General features: G+C 39.8%; 1 protein-coding gene across 2 annotated transcripts in view; it reads right to left on the bottom strand.

Annotated features, from left to right (window-relative positions):
• The window catches only part of DNAJC2 (DnaJ heat shock protein family (Hsp40) member C2), a 27,629-nt gene extending 10,645 nt beyond the window's left edge, over positions 1-16,984 (bottom strand). The window contains exons 1-7 of one of the 2 annotated variants that reach the window (XM_082631583.1): positions 16,758-16,984; positions 14,498-14,688; positions 11,621-11,696; positions 4,357-4,455; positions 3,161-3,302; positions 1,617-1,697; positions 441-506 (exon numbers count right to left, since the gene is read on the bottom strand). In XM_082631583.1, the coding sequence (XP_082487709.1) occupies positions 441-506; positions 1,617-1,697; positions 3,161-3,302; positions 4,357-4,455; positions 11,621-11,696; positions 14,498-14,688; positions 16,758-16,821 (719 nt within the window). In that variant the 5' untranslated portion in view covers positions 16,822-16,984. The remainder of the gene's footprint in view (positions 1-440; positions 507-1,616; positions 1,698-3,160; positions 3,303-4,356; positions 4,456-11,620; positions 11,697-14,497; positions 14,689-16,757) is intronic. The other variant, XM_082631584.1, reaches the window with a different exon arrangement.
• Positions 16,985-18,919: the final 1,935 nt, after the last annotated feature.

Raw genomic sequence — 18,919 nt, forward strand, 5'->3', positions numbered from 1 at the left:
TACTTTATAATTTAGCTACAATGCAAATAATGTCTTGAAAGGTTAAAATGCTATGTCATTATTAACATTAAAGGGTAATAGTACTTACTATTATTTTTGGTTAATTTTTTGGGAACATTCATGTCAAAAGAATTTCCCTACACATATAGGGAAAATGAAAAGAAAACTGGTTAAGCAACCAGAAGAAAAAGAATTTGCTGACTTGAGCTTTATTGACAATTACATTCCTTGGCAATTTCTTAAGCTTCATAACCAACTACTGATCTGGCACTATCAAGCTTAATTTGTGAGATAGGATCTCAAAATATCAAAAAAACTCATTTAAAACGGATACACAAAGAGAAAATGCAAAAGAAAATATATGTGGTATATTTTTACATCATCACAAATACCAAAGAACTAAACAAATATCTTCCTTTATTAATGATTTACATACATACCATTCTGCTTTTTCTTTTTCTTCTTCGTCTAAATAAGAGAATTCTCTCCAAGAATCAAAATTATACCTAATATAAACAGAAATAAAATAAAATCAAGCCAAAACAAATGAAAAAAAAATCTTCTTTTTAAAATTAAGTTAGGTGCATATAATTTTAAGTAACTTTAATGATAAGTGGATGAGTTCATTTTAATAGATCCCTATCCCTCCCCTCTCTTTTGATACTGAACTAGCACCACACAAGTCTTTTTCTTCTTCTTTTTAAAATGACATTGTATTTGGTATGAAAGTCTAAAATACTCATCACCCCTAAAAAAAAATCCCAGCTCCCTGCTATCTCTTCTGAATATTAGGTTTCTCTCTTGCCTGGGACTTCATCAAGTTTTCCCTGCCTTCACCTCCACTAGTCTGTCAAGTTTTAAGGGAACCTAGTAGTGATTACTTTATCTGGTTTGTAGAGCTAAATTTTGTCATTTTTGTCTTACAGTGATTTTGTGTTTTCATATTTAACAGATACTTAATGAGAAAATATAGCACACATAATATAAAAATGGAAAATGAATACTGCGTATTAAAAATTAATGAATTAGTTATAGAGACAACATCATCTTCATCATATATTCAAGTACTTAAAGAAACAGCTAAATGAAAAATTATTTTTTAATGATTCAAATAACTCATTTTTCATTTTTTACTGCTACAGTGTGCTTGATATCTAGAAATCTGATAAATAGAAAACAGACTGAAAAAATAATCATAAAAGCCTAAATATTACATAGGAGATAATAAAGCATTCTGTGAAAACCTTTTTTTTTTTTTTTTTTTAGTGGTACGCGGGCCTCTCACTGCTGTGGCCTCTCCCGCTGCGGAGCACAGGCTCCGGACACGCAGGCTCAGTGGCCATGGCTCACGGGCCCAGCCGCTCCGCGGCATGTGGGATCTTCCCGGACCGGGGCGCGAACCCGTGTCCCCTGCATCGGCAGGCGGACTCTCAACCACTGCGCCACCAGGGAAGCCCTGTGAAAACCTTTTTGATTTCTAAACACAGTGCTTTTGTTCAGTGAAGGTTCTGCAATTTTCCCACCCCTCAATTAATTTACAGAAGTCAGTCGAGCACTTATTGAATACTTACCTTCTTAAAAAATGAAAGCATGGGAGAAACAGTGTATTCACTCACCAGAAAGAATAAAATGCATCTACATCTCCAAATGATGAATTCATATCACCAAGTTTAGGGACATTTTTTTTATTGGACCATCTGAAATATTGAAAAAAAGAAAAACTCAAAACATTTTGTACAAAAAGTTCAACAAGCTGATTTATTAAAAACAACAGTTTTTACTAGTCCCCTACAATATCCCTCCCCTATGTCCTCCATGACTAAGAGATGGAACTGGGAAGTCAGCAGTGCAGTGCTGAAAAATGCAGATGCAGTAAAAGGGAGGGCAAGGGGGGAGGGGGTGTGAGGGGGAGAAACCAATGGAACAGTGTTCTAACCCTCAGGTAATCTTCAGTTCTGTAAATTACAGGGGGGTAGCAGCTGCCAAGCTGGCCAGGAAAAACAGGCTCTAACCCCACTTTTCAAGCTCACTTAGTCCTGCCCCTAAACAGGCAGTACGGAAGCGACCGGTAGGCCTTGCATTTAAAAAAATGTGAATACTCACAAATGGAATAGATTTCCACCCCCTCATTGCCACCACTTTCCCCCTAAGAGTCAGACTTGTAGGTTCAGCACTTCACCCACCATCTCTAAAAGGACCCTGAGTTTGCTACTGACCCATGTTTTTCCACTCTGTGAAACCATCCCACAAAAAAATATAATACACTATATATATATATATAAATTTTTTTTAAACCACCTTCAGCACTGTTACAAAACAAATGTGAGGAGAAAGGGTGGAGGAAATAATTAGTCTGCATCAAACCGCTAATCAAAGTGCTTCTCAAGCTTAGCTGCCCATTAGAATCACCTGGAAGCATTAAAAAAACCTACAGGCATTCCAAACCAATTAAATTAAAATTACAGTTTCTCCAGGTGGAACCCAGGCAGTGGGAACTGTTCAAGCTCTCCAACTGATTCCAATACGCAACTAAGATGCACTCTCAGGAAACCTTCCAATGCAGATGGAACCAAAAAATGTAGATTATTGGTTCACACTACTTAAAAACTGATTTTAATGAAATAAATTACATATGCTTTAATCTTAAATATAAATCATCCTTTGTCAGAGAACCTTATGATAATCAGACGCTCAAAAATAGAACAAAAGCTTTCCTAAATGATAATGGGCCAAATGCAGCAGTGTACCCATTAACAAAGGGGAAGGAAAGAATGGGAAATTACTGTCACTTAAGTATCAGCATCACACTACATAAAGTCAAGCATCGTTCCCCCAAAGGAAATTTAAAAGAAAAACATCCCATGAGTTGTAATTTCACCAAGGAAAGGAAGAACTTCCATTTAGAGAGCAAAACAAATTAGTATAGTAAGTTCACCAGAGGCGCTCAATATTGTAGAGGATGAGGAGGACAAACACAAAACTATTACTAGCTATTACTAGAGGAAAAAACCAGAAACTTGGAACTACAAGAAGCCAACCAACAGAGCATCATAGTACAACCAACCTCTGCATTCAGTTCAATTAAAGCTCATTTTTCTAAAAAAAAAAAAAAAAAGCCAGCCAATAGAGCATATGATCACAAGGGGATGCCTTAACGCACCTGGAATTCCTTTCAAACACTGGGGAAAACACTTCAAAGAAATTGTCCTTTGCTTCACTTTTAGAAGGAACTGAGTTATCAAAAGTAGGATCTACACTGTTAAATGCTCGTCTTTTCACTGGATCAGATAACATTTCATAAGCTGAGGAAAAAAATCATAAGGTCACATCACCACAATGCTACATTTTTTTCTTAAAAAAAGTTATTTTTCATATTTAAAAATTTTGTGTGCTTGTGGGGAAGGGAGGATTTAGGTCATAGCTCCAGCACGACTGAACTTAAGAACTTCTTTAAGTACCTCTTCTGGAAGGCAAAGGACAAAACAAACACTCAACCGCTTTTTTTTTTCAATAATCCTGATGTTTATTTATCAAATTTCACCAGTGGAGTCATCGACCGGCTTTTAAAATAAGGGCAGTTTCATTATAATAGCATACTTGGCAAACCATATAAGTACAGAAGCACTCAACCCTTAGGAAAGCATGACTGAGAAAAAAGAAATAGCTAGAAGACTAACTGTTAGATCCCAAGGGTGTGAAAGATCAAAGGATCTTTGACATCCTGAGCACTATGTACGAGTGGGCCAACAAAGAATAAGTTTGAAAGGTGTGTATACAATTTTTTAAAAATTAGCATCAAACTGTAAAATTACATTTAAGGAAATATTTAGGTATGGTGACTCCCTCTATTAATTCGCTTAATGAGGATATGGCTATTTAAATATCCATTGATGGCTGGGGGGCATCCCCTTAGTAGGATAGAATCAACTTCTTCATTTAAATCAGCAAAACATCTGAGGAACAGCTTAGCCCCGCAAAGTGTCTGAAATGGGAAAAGATCTTAGTATTCTCATCATTAAACATAACAGGTATATGAATTAACTCTAGGATGCGCTTCTCAAAAGAACCACCTGGGGAATCTTGTGAAAATGCAGACTCCAATTCAGGAGGTCTGGGGCAGGGCCTGAGCTGCTGCAGTTCTGACAAGCTACCAGGGTTGCTGATGCTGCTGGGTAGGAGAGCCTCACTTTGTGCGGTGAGGCCCTGGGGGAGATTACCAGAAATAACCAGATGTTAACTAAAGATGTTCTTAAATGTTACGGTATAAATGAAGTACAACGCATAGGACACCTAATCCCAGCAATTAATACATAATCTTCACTAACAGAAATTTCTGACTCTAAAGCGATTTCTTACCTTTAGTTATGCAAGTGAAGTAGTCATTATCTCCTTCTTTTATTGGTTCACCAGCTGCTTTCCGTTTGTCTGGGTGATGTTTTAAAACCATTGCTTTATCTACAAAATAAGTCAGATTTAGATAATTTGTCCTTTTAGGCATCAAAGCTAAAAATAAAGATGAGCTAAAAAGAGCCATTTCTAATAGCATAGTATTAGTTTAAAAAATATTTTCTCCTACAGTAAAATATATGCTTATTAAACAGAAATTACAGAGAAACTGAAATAATTATTTTAAGAACTGGCCAAAGTGCCAGCACCCAAAGACAAGTGCCGTTCATATTTTGGTGTATTTCCACACAGACTTCTTCCTCCTTAAGCATATGCTTTCAAAAATGTAGCTATAATCATTTTATATATACCAATTTAAGTTGTGATTTTTTTCAGCTTAACATTACAGCAGTTCCATTTTCCACACTGTTGCAAACTCTTCAAAAAATTTTAATGACTACTTAATACAGTATTTCAAGTAGATTTATCATAACTTATGTAACTGTTTCTCTACTGCTGGATATTTAGATTGTTTCCAATTCTTCACTACTGTAAGTTAGTCAATTTGAATCATTTTGTAGAGAAGTATTTTTCCATATTTAGGACTCTTTCTTCTTAGGATATACTCAGAGAAGTGAATTACTGACTGAAAATGTAGGAGCAAGTCCCGTTCTAAAAGTCATACCACTGCACACCCCTATGGGAACATCCTTTTCACCACAACCTCAACACTGGACCCAATTATTTAAAACATGATTATCACTGGTGCTCAACAAATTTTTTGTTGTTCTTTATTTCTACCCTTCATCCTTCATTTATGGAGGAAAGAGAGTCTGTCTCAGTTTTTTCTTCTTAGTTTGTGTGAGTCACTTTACAATGACTAATGGCTGGCTGTTAACATCTACTGAGCATTTAATATGTGCCAGCATTTTTTTTTTTTTTTTTTTTTGCCGTACGCGGGCCTCCCACCGCTGTGGCCTCTCCTGTTGCGGAGCACAGGCTCCGGACGCGCAGGCTCAGCGGCCATGGCTCACGGGCCCAGCCGCTCCGCGGCATGTGGGATCTTCCCGGACCAGGGCACGAACCCGTGTCCCCTGCATCGGCAGGCGGACTCCCAACCACTGCGCCACCAGGGAAGCCAGCCAGCACTATTTTTATCAGTTGATCTTCTCAGTAACCTGCTGAGGAAAGTACTATTAGTTTCTCCCTTTTACAGATGAGGAAAATGAGGCACAGAGAGGTGAAATAACCATTAAGCCTCTATGCAACCTGTCCAAAGTCCTGGCCAAGTTGGGCTCCGACCCAAGCAGCCTGACTCCTAAGCCTGTGCTTGTGTGCTGCCTGTCCTAGTCCGTCCTGTTTGATGCTAATGCTTTCCACAACTGCTGTGATTATTCTTGTTTTCAAAAAACATTCAGTTTTTTAATTTCTATTTACTGATCATTTCCTTTATAATTTTATTCCAGTACTTATAAAGGTAGAAGGTCCTTCATTCTGCAAAAGTTTGAGATATATGTTTCTATTTTAATATTTTCTACGGTCGGAATTGAAAAGCTTAGTTTTTTTTCAAAGTCCTAATACCATTTAATAATCCTCCCTTCTCTACTAATTTGTGATGCCTCCTTTATCACAGTAAATTTTCCCAGGGTCTGTTTCTGGTTACCTATTCCTGTCCCAGGATTATCTTTAAAATGACTATAGCTTTCTAATTTGATGGTAACTTCCAAAAACTGTGTATTATTTTTGTGTATTTTTCTTGCATCTGGCTACCTGACTCAGCTCTTTCAGTTTTTAGGTAGATCCTATATTACCTACAAATAATATATTTCTTTCTTTCTTTCTAATAGTTCTCTCTCCTTTAATATCATTAATTCACTGACCCAAACTCCCAAATAGCATAACAGTAATGGGCAGGTAAGTTTCCCCCATGGGCTTTTATGGGAATATCACTAATGTCACACAGTTAAAAGTTTGTTGGCAGTGAGTCTGAAATACTTATCTAAGTAGGGAATTAACTGCATTTCTTTTCAAAGTTGTATTTACCAAAAAGGAGTGGATATTAAATTATACTATATGTACTTTCACATTCTTCTTAGGACATCATACTGACATATTTCCTAAGAGAAATCTTGTTCATGGGCATTATTCTTTTAATATACTGTTGAATTCAATTTGCTATTTTTTTAATTAATTAATTTTGTTTTATTTATTTATATTTTTGGCTGTGTTGGGTCTTCATTGCTGCACATGGGCTTTTCTCTGGTTGTGGCGAGCAGTGTGCGGGCTTCTCATTGCGGTGGCTTCTCTTGCTGTGGAGCACGGGCTCTAGGCACGCGGGTTCAGTAGTTGTGGCTCGTGGGCTCTACAGCGCAGGCTCAGTAGTTGTGGCGCACGGGCTTAGTTGCTCTGCGGCATGTGGGATCTTCCCAGGCCAGGGACTGAACCCGTGTCCCCTTCGTTGGCAGGAGGATTCTTAACCACTGCGCCACCAGGGAAGCCCTAATTTGCTATTATTTTAACTGGGTGCTTTTTTTTTTTGGTATTATATTCATGGGTGATATTTGTAGTTTTTTTTAAAAAAGCTCTCTTTGCCAGGTTTTAAAAATTAATTAGAGTCGTTTTAGGTTCACAGAAACATTAAGAGGATGATTAAGAGATCCATATACCCTCTGCGCCCATACATGCACAGCCTTCCCTCCCTGCCCCTCCTCCTCAACATCCCCCACAAGAGCAGTACACTTGCTACAATTTTGTTTTCATCTAGCTTTTTTTTTTTTTTTTTTTTAATTTGGCTGCACCATGTGCCTTGTGGGATCTTAGTTCCCCGACCAGGGAGGGAACCCAGGCCCCAGCAGTGAAAGCGCTGAGTCCTAACCACTGGACCACCAGGGAATTCCCGCGGTTTGTTAACAATTGATGAACCTACACTGACCCATCATAATCACCCAAAGGCCACAGCTTTCACTCTTGGTGGTATACATTCTGTGGGTTTGGATAAATGTATAATGACATGTATGCATCATAATATATAAAGTAGTTTCACTGCCCTAAAAATCCTCTGTGTTCTACCTGTTCATCCCTCCTCGACACCCCCAACCCCTGGCAACCATGAACTTTTTAGTGTCTCCATAATTCTGCCTTTCAATGCCAGGTTTTCATACTAGGATGACATTAATGTCACAAAATGAATTGTTCCAAAAACAGTTTACATTCAGCATGAGAATGTTCAATTCCTTAAGCATTTGAAAAAAAATTCATCTAAGAAATCACCTAGGCCTAAAACATTTTTTAGGAGATAATTCTTGGTAACTCTTTACATTTCTTCAATTCCAAAAAAGCCAATTTTATCAAATTTTCAAATTCACTGCATTTAATAGTGGTCTCAGTTAAAAATATCTTCTGTAATTGTTTTCATCCTTTCTGTATTTCATGATTGTTTTTTCTTCTCACAAATCCACTGGAAGATATTGTTTTATCTAGTTTTTCCCTCTACCCTCCTTAGTACTATTCTTTTAAACATTCGAATTGAACGCCCATTTTATTTTTTCCCTCCTTCAAAAAAGGTAACATAGGGCTTCCCTGGCAGTCCAGTGGTTCAAGCTCCACGCTTCCACCGCAGGGGGCCCGGGTTCGATTCCTGGTTGGGGAACTAAGATCCCACATGCCACACAGCGTGGCCAAAACCAAACAAACAAACAAAAAACGTAACACAATAGCTGAAGGCAATGAACTTATTGATGGTACAGATCTAGCTGCCATCCCATATGTTTTGACAGGCAATGATCTTACTTTCATGAAAAGAATCTATTAATACAATTTTTATTTCTGTCTAGGTGCAAAAGAGTCTATTTAATTTCCCAAGTGATTTTTTTTGGTTTGTTTAATCAGATCTATTTTATTAAATTGAGAGAAAATTTACACAGAATAAAATGTTCAGATTTTAAGTATTCGGTTCAGTAAGTTGTGACAACTGTATACACTCGCTTAACTACCACCCAAAATAAAATACAGACTATTTCCAGCACTCAGAGTTCCCTTTTCCAGTCAACTCCTACCCCCTACCATCTGGGGCAACCTCTTTCTGATTTCTGTCACCACAGATTATGTTCGCTTGTTCTTGAAGTTCATGTAAATGGAATCATACAGTATGTCTTTGTATCTGACATAATGTTTCCAGATTCACCACCTTGTGTATATTAGTAATTTTTTGAAAACTGCTGAGTACTATTCTATTGTATACAGCAGTTTGCTTATCCATCATCCTGTTGGTGAACATCTGGGTAGTTTCCAGTTTTTGGATATCGTGAATAAGGCTGCTATGAATATTTTTGTACAAATCTTTTTATGGGCATATTTAGTTGTTTCTACATATACTGCAAGGGTTCAGAAACTGACAAATACACTTTTGGTTTTTTTTGAGCTCCAAGATTTTTCTTATAGTCAAGTGTATTATCAGTTTCTCCACTAACACTCAAGAGAAGACATTTTCACCTTCTAGCTGGTTTGAGCAGGAAAGGAATTTATTTAAAGGTTATTAGGCGGCTCACAGGAACTGAGCGTCTGACCATCAGGCTTGGAAGCTAAGCAGCCAGGAACAATAATCACAGCATGCCAGACAGTTCAGAGGTGTGATGACCGCACCACTGTTGGGCACTGCGGGACGGAGCACAGGCTCCTCCCACGGCCAGTGCTCGGGGAAAGCCATAGCTCCTCAAGGCACTGCTCTTCCACCCCTGCTGTCAAAACAGATGCTGTTCAGCTCGGCCTAACTCACATCGGTTCCCCTTTGAAACGCTGAGGAGTAAAACCTAAGTCACGTGCCTACAAACATTCTCAATCTCAAGTCATATCTTTTTATAATAAATCAGGCAACTTTTCTTCTTTATCTGCAATTACTGTCTCTGTTACATTCATTCTGACCTCTTCTTTGGGGAAATCTGACATCTCTTTATTCTTTCCTTCTGAGTCTTGCGAACATTCCTCAAGGCTGTCCTCTGCTTTACTTTGTTTTCTAATTGTACGTCAGCCTTTCGAATTCTAAATGCTGCTCTCCTGTTTTTAGTTTCCAGGCAATTCTACTTTTTTCTCGCGAGTCTCCTTCTGCAGTGCCTGTGCTGCTCCCCCCGCCCCCAAGGCAGTGTCTTCATATCTCACTGACAACGTGGAGCAATTAAGTTTTCTTTTGAACCTGATTGTAGAGTCTGAGACAGGTGATGTCTCAGTGTTTTCTTGGATAGTCTCCTCTTATGCTACAGTGTTTTTTTCTTCATTGACTTTTCCACCTAATCACATCTAGTCATTCATGTGCAGTAGGGCATCCTGAGATTCTCCTATATTCTGTCCCAGGGGTGGGGTTGGGAGAGGCAAAAGATGTCACCCAATATTAAAAATAAGGCAACGGAGGCCAAAGAACAGCTGTTGTGTATATTTACTGAAATTTCAAAGACCTACCTCTCCACCCTTCCCCACCAAAGATAGTTTCTGGGGTGTTTTGAGGGTACATTAGCAAATGGGCTTTTATTGTACATTCATACCTCTATTATTATAAAAAGTCTCTATGAATCTTTTAAATATTATAGTTGATTTACAATACTGTGTTAATTTCAGGTGTACAGCAAAGTGATTCAGTTTTATATATATATATATATATATATATATATGTATTTTTTTTTTCTGATTCTCTTCCATTACAGATTATTACAAAAAGTCTCTGATTTCAACTTTTTAAGAGGCATAATATGAAACTTTTCAGTTTAAAACATGGGAAGTATTTTAAGCTAAAATGATTAAATTTAGAAAATTCAAATCAAAGATTTTACTTCCACGTTAAGAATAGCAAACCTACATGCATCATTTGCCACTGTGGCAATTTTTCTTCAAGAAAAAAATTGAAATACCACTGTTAGTACTCAAGTACTTTCTCTTAGCCCATCATTCAACTTTCCTAGTATACTCTTTTCAGATAATGCAGAAAAGGAAAAAAAGACCACTTACTTTATCCACACGTAATTGAATCCCTAATTTTCATTACAGCAATTCAAAATATCAATACATTAAACAAAATTAAAACTTTTTACAAACTATTATGTATAAAATAAGCTGTACAACAAATAAGCTGTACAACACAGGGAATACAACCAATATTTTATAGTAACTATAAACGAGTATAACCTTTAAAAATTGTGACTCGCTATACTGTACACCTGGAACTTATATGATATTGTACATCAACTATACTTCAATTAAAAAAATAAATTAATTAAATAAATAAAATGTTAAAAAACCCCCACCAACCTCCTTTATGTGTGTGTTTGTGAAAGGATTCAAGAACTAGAAGGATCTCAAATGTCATCAGTCTTACATTATTATTAGGTTTGTCTGTGCTAATGATGATAAATTTGCAAACAATAACTTTGTATTTTTACTTCTGGACAAGATTTCAGAGAGCAGTAAGTAGCAACTGTCTATTTTACAGTGACAGAGGAAAGAGAACAACAGTCTGCTTCTGAATAAATACTGAGAATATTCAGCAAGGTGGCAGAGAGTGAATCGTAAACCCACATAACGTTAATAATCTGTACAGTCAGGGTGCAAAACTTCTGGCAACAGAATATTCAAAAATTAATCTCGGGGCTTCCCTGGTGGCGCAGTGGTTGAGAGTCCGCCTGCCGATGCAGGGGACGTGGGTTCGTGCCCCAGTCCGGAAAGATCCCACGTGCCGCAGAGCGGCTGGGCCCATGAGCCATGGCCGCTGAGCCTGGGCGTCCGGAGCCTGTGCTCCGCAACGGGAGAGGCCACAGCGGTGAGAGGCCCGCGTACCGCAAAGAAAAAAAAAAAAAGAGAGAGTGGTATCAACAAAGATGTGACCTAAGATCACAAAAAAACATTGAAAAATCTAAGTAACAAGGCAACTTCCACTAAGTACAGCTGGCCATACTTCCAAGGGGAGGTGAAATATTATTTTTTAAAAGCTTGCTATTGGAGGAGTGTTCTTTATCCTGTCACAAACACACACACACACACCCTGATTTCTTGTTCCTAATGAGAAAGTCCATTCACGAGACTGCATTTTTCTGGTTTTGCAGGTAAGAGACTGTGGTTACACATCGTTATACCATAGAATACATGTTAAATCTAGAGTTATGGCTATAAACTGTGATCTTGCATATCTTTTCAAGAGGATAACATTTCCTATACCAGATATTTGATTATTTCAAAATAACTAAGTACTTACGAGCTGCTTTAATCTGTCTCTGTGTAGCTTTGTATCTTACATGGCCGAGTCCAAGTACTGCATAATGATCTTGGTTCTGATAAAGACACAAAATGGGAGTCAAGTTTGAAATGAAGCCATATATCCTATTCCTTGTGTTGGTACCCTAAAACAGTTTCCCAAAGTGAGACTCTCATAACAGAAATCTAGTGAGATGTTCCATATAAAATGGGTTCTGGGACTTCCCTGGTGGTGCAGTGGTTAAGAATCCGCCTGCCAGTGCAGGAGACATGGGTTCCAGCCCTGGTCCGAGGAGATCCCACATGCTGTGGAGCAACTAAGCCCGTGCGCCACAACTACTGAGCCTGTGCTCTAGAGCCCATGAGCCACAACTACTGAAGCCCAAACACCTATAGCCCGTGCTCCTCGAGAAGCCACCGCAATGAGAAGCCCATGCACCACAATGAAGAGTAGCCCCAGCTCGCTGCAACTAGAGGAAGCCCATGCGCAGGAACGAAGACCCAATGCAACCAAAAAATAAGTAAATAAATGAATAAAAAATTTAAAAAAAAACGGGTTCTGAGGTCATGGAAGTTTGGGAAATGTGGAGCATTGTATATAGCCTTCTTAATAATTTGTACGCACAGAAGCCAAACAAAGGCTCTGAGAAGTCCTGCAATTAAAAACAAAAACAAAAACAAGCAGATGGAAACCTATATAGCCCAGCATTTTCCAAAACTTGACTGAAGAACTCTTGGTCTTGTATTTCTCTTAATACATATATGCTATGGCCATCCTTAAATCAAGGTACAGCCAGAAGATTTCAGAACTGAGGGGAGCATATTACAGTAGGTTGGGCCAGTGGCAATGACAGGACAGGAGCCGTGGAGCAAAGAAGGCTGGATGGAAATTTTGAGAAACTGGGGATGAGGCTTCTCTGGATAGGAAGCACCTGCTTTTATTTCTGCTTTGGTTAACATCCTTGCAAATCTAGAGATTGAGGTAGCACCTGAGTGAAGGCTCCTTACCCAAAGGGTGTATCTAGTATTGGAGAATGAGTGGGGAGAAAGAGGGCTTGAGGGCATAAAACACAGGAGAAAAAAGTCAAATAGGGTTGATTGGTTTTCCTTTAAATTCAGGACTGCAAACTCCCTAAGGATGTGCTCCTTTTATTATGTCTGGCACTCACTTTGTTCCAGTTGGTTTGCTTTTCCACTCCCTAAGACTATTATTACGTATTATTACATACTTCAGTCCTCTAGCCTTTCCTTAAACCTCACAGACCCTGCCCCACCCTCTCATCAATGGCCTTGCCTCCTGCTTAATGAAAAACTTTAAATTATCCTACTCAAATTCCAGCATCTTTCTGCCATCTTACCTGCACCCGTGCATCTTTCCCTTTCCCTCACCATTGAGAAAGCCCATCCTACCGAGACAAATTACTCCACTCCTCCTGAATACCACCTTCTCTAGGTCTCTCAAATGCTAGCATCTTTCAATTGTCTTCTGAATTTCAACTGGATTATTTTCATCATTGTAAGAAGCAGCTCTGTTATCTCTCATCTTTAAGACCCTCCCATGACCCCACTTCCACTTCTTTGCTGCCCATCAGAATTACACTTCTTGAAAAAGCCACCCACAGAATATTTCTACCCGCCCGCCCCCAGCATTCGTTTTCAAACCACTCCAATCTAGCTCTGCTCGGTCCATCCTCACCCCCGGGGCTATGAAGCTGCTCTCGTCAGTATCAATTTCCAGCTGTCAAACACAAGATGACCCAGCTGCCTTCACTTTACTTCAACTCTCAGTGGCAGCACAGCTGACTCTTCTCTTGAAACGTTATCTTCCTTTAGTTTCTGTGAATCCACTCTGTTTTCCTCCCGTCTTCCAGTAGCGTTTTTCAGCCATTTTGACTGGCTTCTCGAAGCCCCGCAAAGCTCAGTCCTCGGGTTTCTTTCTCTCTATATACTTTGGTCCAAGGTGACGTGACCCATGCCAGGGCTAGAAGACGGTAGGTGCCCTGTAAATGCTCACAACTCCGCAGTTCACTCTAGCGTGGACTCGTGAGCTCCAGATGCAGAGACACGACGCTCCCCACAAACTACCTTTCCCTGCAACCCCGTGCTGGTGACTGACACCACAGTCTAGCAGGTGACTCAAGCTGGGATGATCACGGGTCTTCCCAATATATTCCCTTCTCTTGGGCGGCACAGCCCAGGTCTCCAAGACCTGTCAAGTCTACCTCCCCAAAAAGCAAATCTGTCCCTTTGTCCTCAAAACTTGGCTACAAATTTAGTTCAAGCATCAAGCACTCATTCGCAGGCTTGGATTATGGCACTAGCCCCATAACAGCGAACTGTTCCCTTCCCCTCTGGTCCTGCCCTCCCTTTTCAAGCAAGTTTCTGTACTGCCAGGAGAATTACTTTTCTAAAATTAGCTCAGAAACTTTTGATGACATCTTACTGCCCCCAAAATAAAATATAAAGCCCTTCCTTGGCATGGCATGAAAAGGACACAACAGAGTGTCATCTCGACTCTGTTTTCAGTCTAATTTCTCACTGCCACCCCTCAATACGCTACTCTACCCTTCACCAGTCCCCGAAGAGGCAGTGCATATTCTTTTACTCCTTTGTGTCTTTGCGTATCTATTCCTTCTGCCCGTAACACCTTTTTTCCCTTCTTGTTTCATAAACTGTCACTTAACCTTTTAAGACCAACTCAGACATGGCTTTTTCTGGATTTCTCCAGCAGAGATAGTATCCTAGGGCTACTGCTATCCCACTCAGGGCTTAACAATAAACAGGTGCTCAATCATGATTATTTTGTTGAAGCATCTTAAAACATGGTTTAATAATGGAAAACTGCCATCGGACCGAACAAGATTCAGATATTAAGTACCTTCCAGTCTTTGGGATCAAGTGTTTTCAGCATGGGAAACTCTTCTAACTGCAATTCTTCATCTTCTGACTCCTCTGATAATTCTTTCTTATCCTCCAGTTCCTGAAAAGAGGCAGAAGCATTTCTGTTTCTCCTCTTAACAAAAGCTTCAAACCATCTTCCCACAGGTTCAACTTGACAGAGTGTTGAGGCTGTGATTGAAAGCGTTAAGAGAGGCTTCAATGTATTGCATGGAATAAATCTGTTCCAAGGCAATAAATAAGATCAAAACAGTGACACCATCAGAATATAATTTTAAAACCATCAGCTGAGAAAATAACTGCAGTAATCCAGTTAACATGAGGGCTAGCAATAAATAATCATTTCCTAGTATTTACAGAGAGAGATTCAATCAACCTCTTCCAGCTATCTGACAAAACAAGACATTGAGCAATGTCAACAATAAACCAATACCTTCCTGGGGATATGAAAGGAAGATGAGGAAAAGGGAGAGATGTTGCAATCTGCTTTCTTTTTAGACTTGTAATAAAGCAGTAAATAATTATAAACTGTCAAGAGCCAGCCTCATCAAAAAAATCTAAAAATAACTCAAAATATCTTAATTATTAATACCTGAATTTAGATAGCTTTCAAAAATTTTAGGAATTCACTAGCAATGATTTTTTCTGAAAGACAATTTTCAAGCAGCTAACAGGAATTTACTAATGAAACCGTGCTTTAGTGGAACACCTTTGAATCTGAAATTAGAAGCTCTGGATTTCAGTGCAGGTCTGACAATTAGTAGCTATATGAAATGAGTCAACGATGGCTTCAACTGTAAAATGGGAACAATACCTATCTTATCTGGTTCCTTGGAAGGATTGAATCACAAACGATAAAAGCACTTTGAAAGTCACAAAGTGTTAAATAAATGTAAGTCTTTATCATTATTTCTGGGAAGTGGGGTAAGTCATTATATATGTGTACATTAACAATTCAAAAAAGGTAGTTTGGGTCAGGAAAAAAGTGAACATCTTAATTTCATATTTCAAATGAAAGCAAAAAGCTTTACTGTCTGGTAAAAACTCAGAGTTAAGGGCTTCCCTGGTGGCACAGTGGTTGAGAGTCCGCCTGCCGATGCAGGGAACACGGGTTCGTGCCCCGGTCCAGGAAGATCCCACATACCACGGAGCAGCTAGGCCCGTGAGCCATGGCCGCTGAGCCTGCGCTCCGCAACGGGAGAGGCCACAGCAGTGAGAGGCCCGCGTACAACAACAACAAAAAACTCAGATTTAAGTCTTCCCTTGTACCTAAGGGCCACAATTTTGTAAAAATAGCTGACTTTTCATGTTTTGTGTTCGTAAATTAAGATTTCTTCTACCATTCACAGGAGAGCATTCAAAACCACTATATTCAAGAAGTACTACCTCTGTAGTGTGGGTGTGGCTTTCAAGAACATGACCTTTCAAGCCTTTCCCTCTACTTGTGAGATTACACAGAAACTTCTGTAAGCAGGAACACAACACGTCCCGTGAGATACGTCCAAAATCACATACAACAAGCGTCTGTATACGTGGCTATGGTAATCAATGAAATCACTGAAATTAGAGACTCTTTAAGTTTACAATACCATGACTGTCCTGGGCTATAAATCTAAGAACCTACAGCAGCAGGACAAGTTTCACCCCCCCCCTTTTTTAAAAAAAAACTGAAGATAGTTGATTTCCACAGAACAAGCTTCACTTAATGACTGCCTTTAAAAGTCTGTGTACACGGGTCTTAGCACCAGCATACACAGTGGTGTTTTCATACTGAATATGAGGAGCACCGTCTGAGTCGGGACATTTAAAAAACGAAGCCGGAGCAAACGTAAAAGGGGAGAGAGGTGTTTAACTGAGCGCCAGCTGCAAGGCTGTGTAGGGCCCCCGGCACGTGGGGTGCTCGCTGTGGGCAGTCTCCTGCCGTAGGCAAGATTCTTATGAGAACCTTCTTAGGGTACTGGAGGGTTCGGTCCCGAACTCCTCCGCCCAATCCATGAGTCAGCAGCCGCGAGACAAGGAAGAAACTGCGGGGGCAGAAGGAAGACGCCCCCCTTCCTCCCTCCTTCCAGTCTGGGGAAGGACTTCTGTATAGCAGGGAGCAAAAAGACACCTGTCACGGCCCCACACTCTATAAGCTAGCTGCCAGGGGCAAGGGTAGAGAGGTTTCGGGGTCGCCAAGGTGGAGGACCGAGGCAGGGGCTGCTGAGGCTAGACTGAGCAGGGGTTGAGTGGGCACGTACCAGAGGTCAGAGCATGGGTGATGGCGGTGCCCCGGCCGTCCGCAGCGCTTGGCAGGAGCAGCATGATGGCGCCGGAGCCAGCCCCGCGGGCGCAGTAGTTCCCGTCCCAGGCGCAGGGCTCTTAGAGTCCCGCCAGCTCTACCTCCCGTTCCGAGCCTCGCGCCTTGGTTCTACGATGTCCAGGAACCGGCGCATGGAGACGACCAACAACTACTTCCGGGATGAATCTTCCGTGGTGCGTAGGCCAATCCCACCCCCGCCAACGTATGCGGCTGTCTAGGTCCTACTGACTCAGATCCGGGTGGGGACCAAGATTCACGAATGGAAGGTTCCTAGGTTTATCAGTTCCCCGGTAAAAAGGATTATTTGCCTCGTCCAGGTGGAATAGGGAATACGTAGGACATGATTTTCTCTAGCAGCTCTCACTATATTCTTTTCCTTTTTAAGTTAATGACTACTTTATTAATTTGAATTGAACCGTTGATTTTAGTAGTAGCTGTACTTGTATAAATAGAAAGTGAGATGTGTATGAATTGTATGTATTGTATGTATTGACAATAACTGTCTATACATTCGTAGAGAATTCTGTACATAAACCTGTAATGCGTTTGTGTTTACCTAAATAATAATAGGAGCTAACGTTTGTGCTATTACTAATTTACCTGGGCTATCGCATTTAATACCCATATCATTTGCAGAAGAAACCCCTCTGTAGTATTAGATTCTAATCCAAGGCCAGCAATCATTTTACCCTGCTCTAGCAGCATGAAGTTTTCTTTCAAGATATTCCCAATTACAGGACTCTACTGTTTAATGTTTAATTGTTTAATAAAATTAATTATACTTCTGCTGTATGATTCCTTCTAGGACTGAGGTCAAATGCAAGAATTAGCAAAAAGAAATCAGTGGGTGGAAATTCACAGACTCCACCTCCCATCCTCCACCCCATACACAGTTATCTGGAATAGGTTGTGCAAAAGAGAAGAATTGATGTGCCACTCTTCTGCAAAGAGAACCAGAAATTAGTAAATTATTATCTAGGAATTACATTTTCACTGTTAAATACATTGAATTTCCCTGTGTATCTGCTGCATGACAAAATTGTTACTTCAAAACTGACATTTCAAAAACTAAGCTAATTATCCCACCCTAAAACTCTTCCTGACCTGTAGCCACTGTTAAAACAAGCTCTAAGGCTCAAGGTAACCTGACTCCACTTTCTTAATAATTTTTTCTCACACCTATCCCAATTATTCTCACCATAACCTCTAAGAGCATGAAGGTTATTTTTTTTAATTGTGGTAAAATACACATAAAATTCTCATCGTAACCACTTGAAACTGTGCAGTTCAGTAGTGCTAAGTACATTCACTCTGTTGTGCAACCAATATCCAGAACTCTTTTCATCTTGCAAAACTGAAACTCTTACATGCGTTAAACACCTCCCCGTTTCCACCGCCCCTCAGTCCCTAGCAACCATCGTTGAACTTTCTATCTCTGTGAATTTGACTACTATAGGTACCTCATATAAGTGGAATCATACACTATTTGTCTTCTTGTCACTGACTTATTCCCTTAGCATAATGTCCTCACAATTGCAGTATGTGCCAGAATTCTTCTTTTTAATATTCCATTGTATGTGCATTTTATTTATCCATTCATCTGTTGACTGGGTTGCTTCCACCTTTCGGCTATAGTGAATAATGTTGCTATGAACATGGAGGTACAAATTTCTCTTTGAGACCCTGCTTTCAATTCTTGTGTGTATATACCCAGAACTGGAATTGCTGGGTTATTTGATAATTCTATTTTTAATTTTTTGAGGTACTGCCATACTGTTTTCCTCAGTGGTTGCACCATTTTACATTTCCACCAGCAGTACACAACGTTTCCATTTTCTCCACGTCCTCACCAACACTTTTTTTTTTTTTTTGATAATAGCCATTCTAACAAGTATGAGGTGGTATTTCATGGTTTTGATGTGCATTTCCCCAGGGCCTAGTGAAGCTGAGTGTCTTTCCATGTGCTTCTTGACCATTTGTATAACTTCTTGTGAGAGATGTCCATTCAAGTACATTGTCCAGTTAAAAAATTGGGTTGTGTTTTGTTATTGAGTTTTAGTTCTTTCTTTCTTGGCGGCTCCACAGGCTTGTGGGAACTTA

The sequence above is a fragment of the Mesoplodon mirus genome (genome assembly GCF_964341445.2).
Source record: "Mesoplodon mirus genome assembly, chromosome: 9".
In the NCBI taxonomy this organism is placed as follows: domain Eukaryota; kingdom Metazoa; phylum Chordata; class Mammalia; order Artiodactyla; family Ziphiidae; genus Mesoplodon; species Mesoplodon mirus.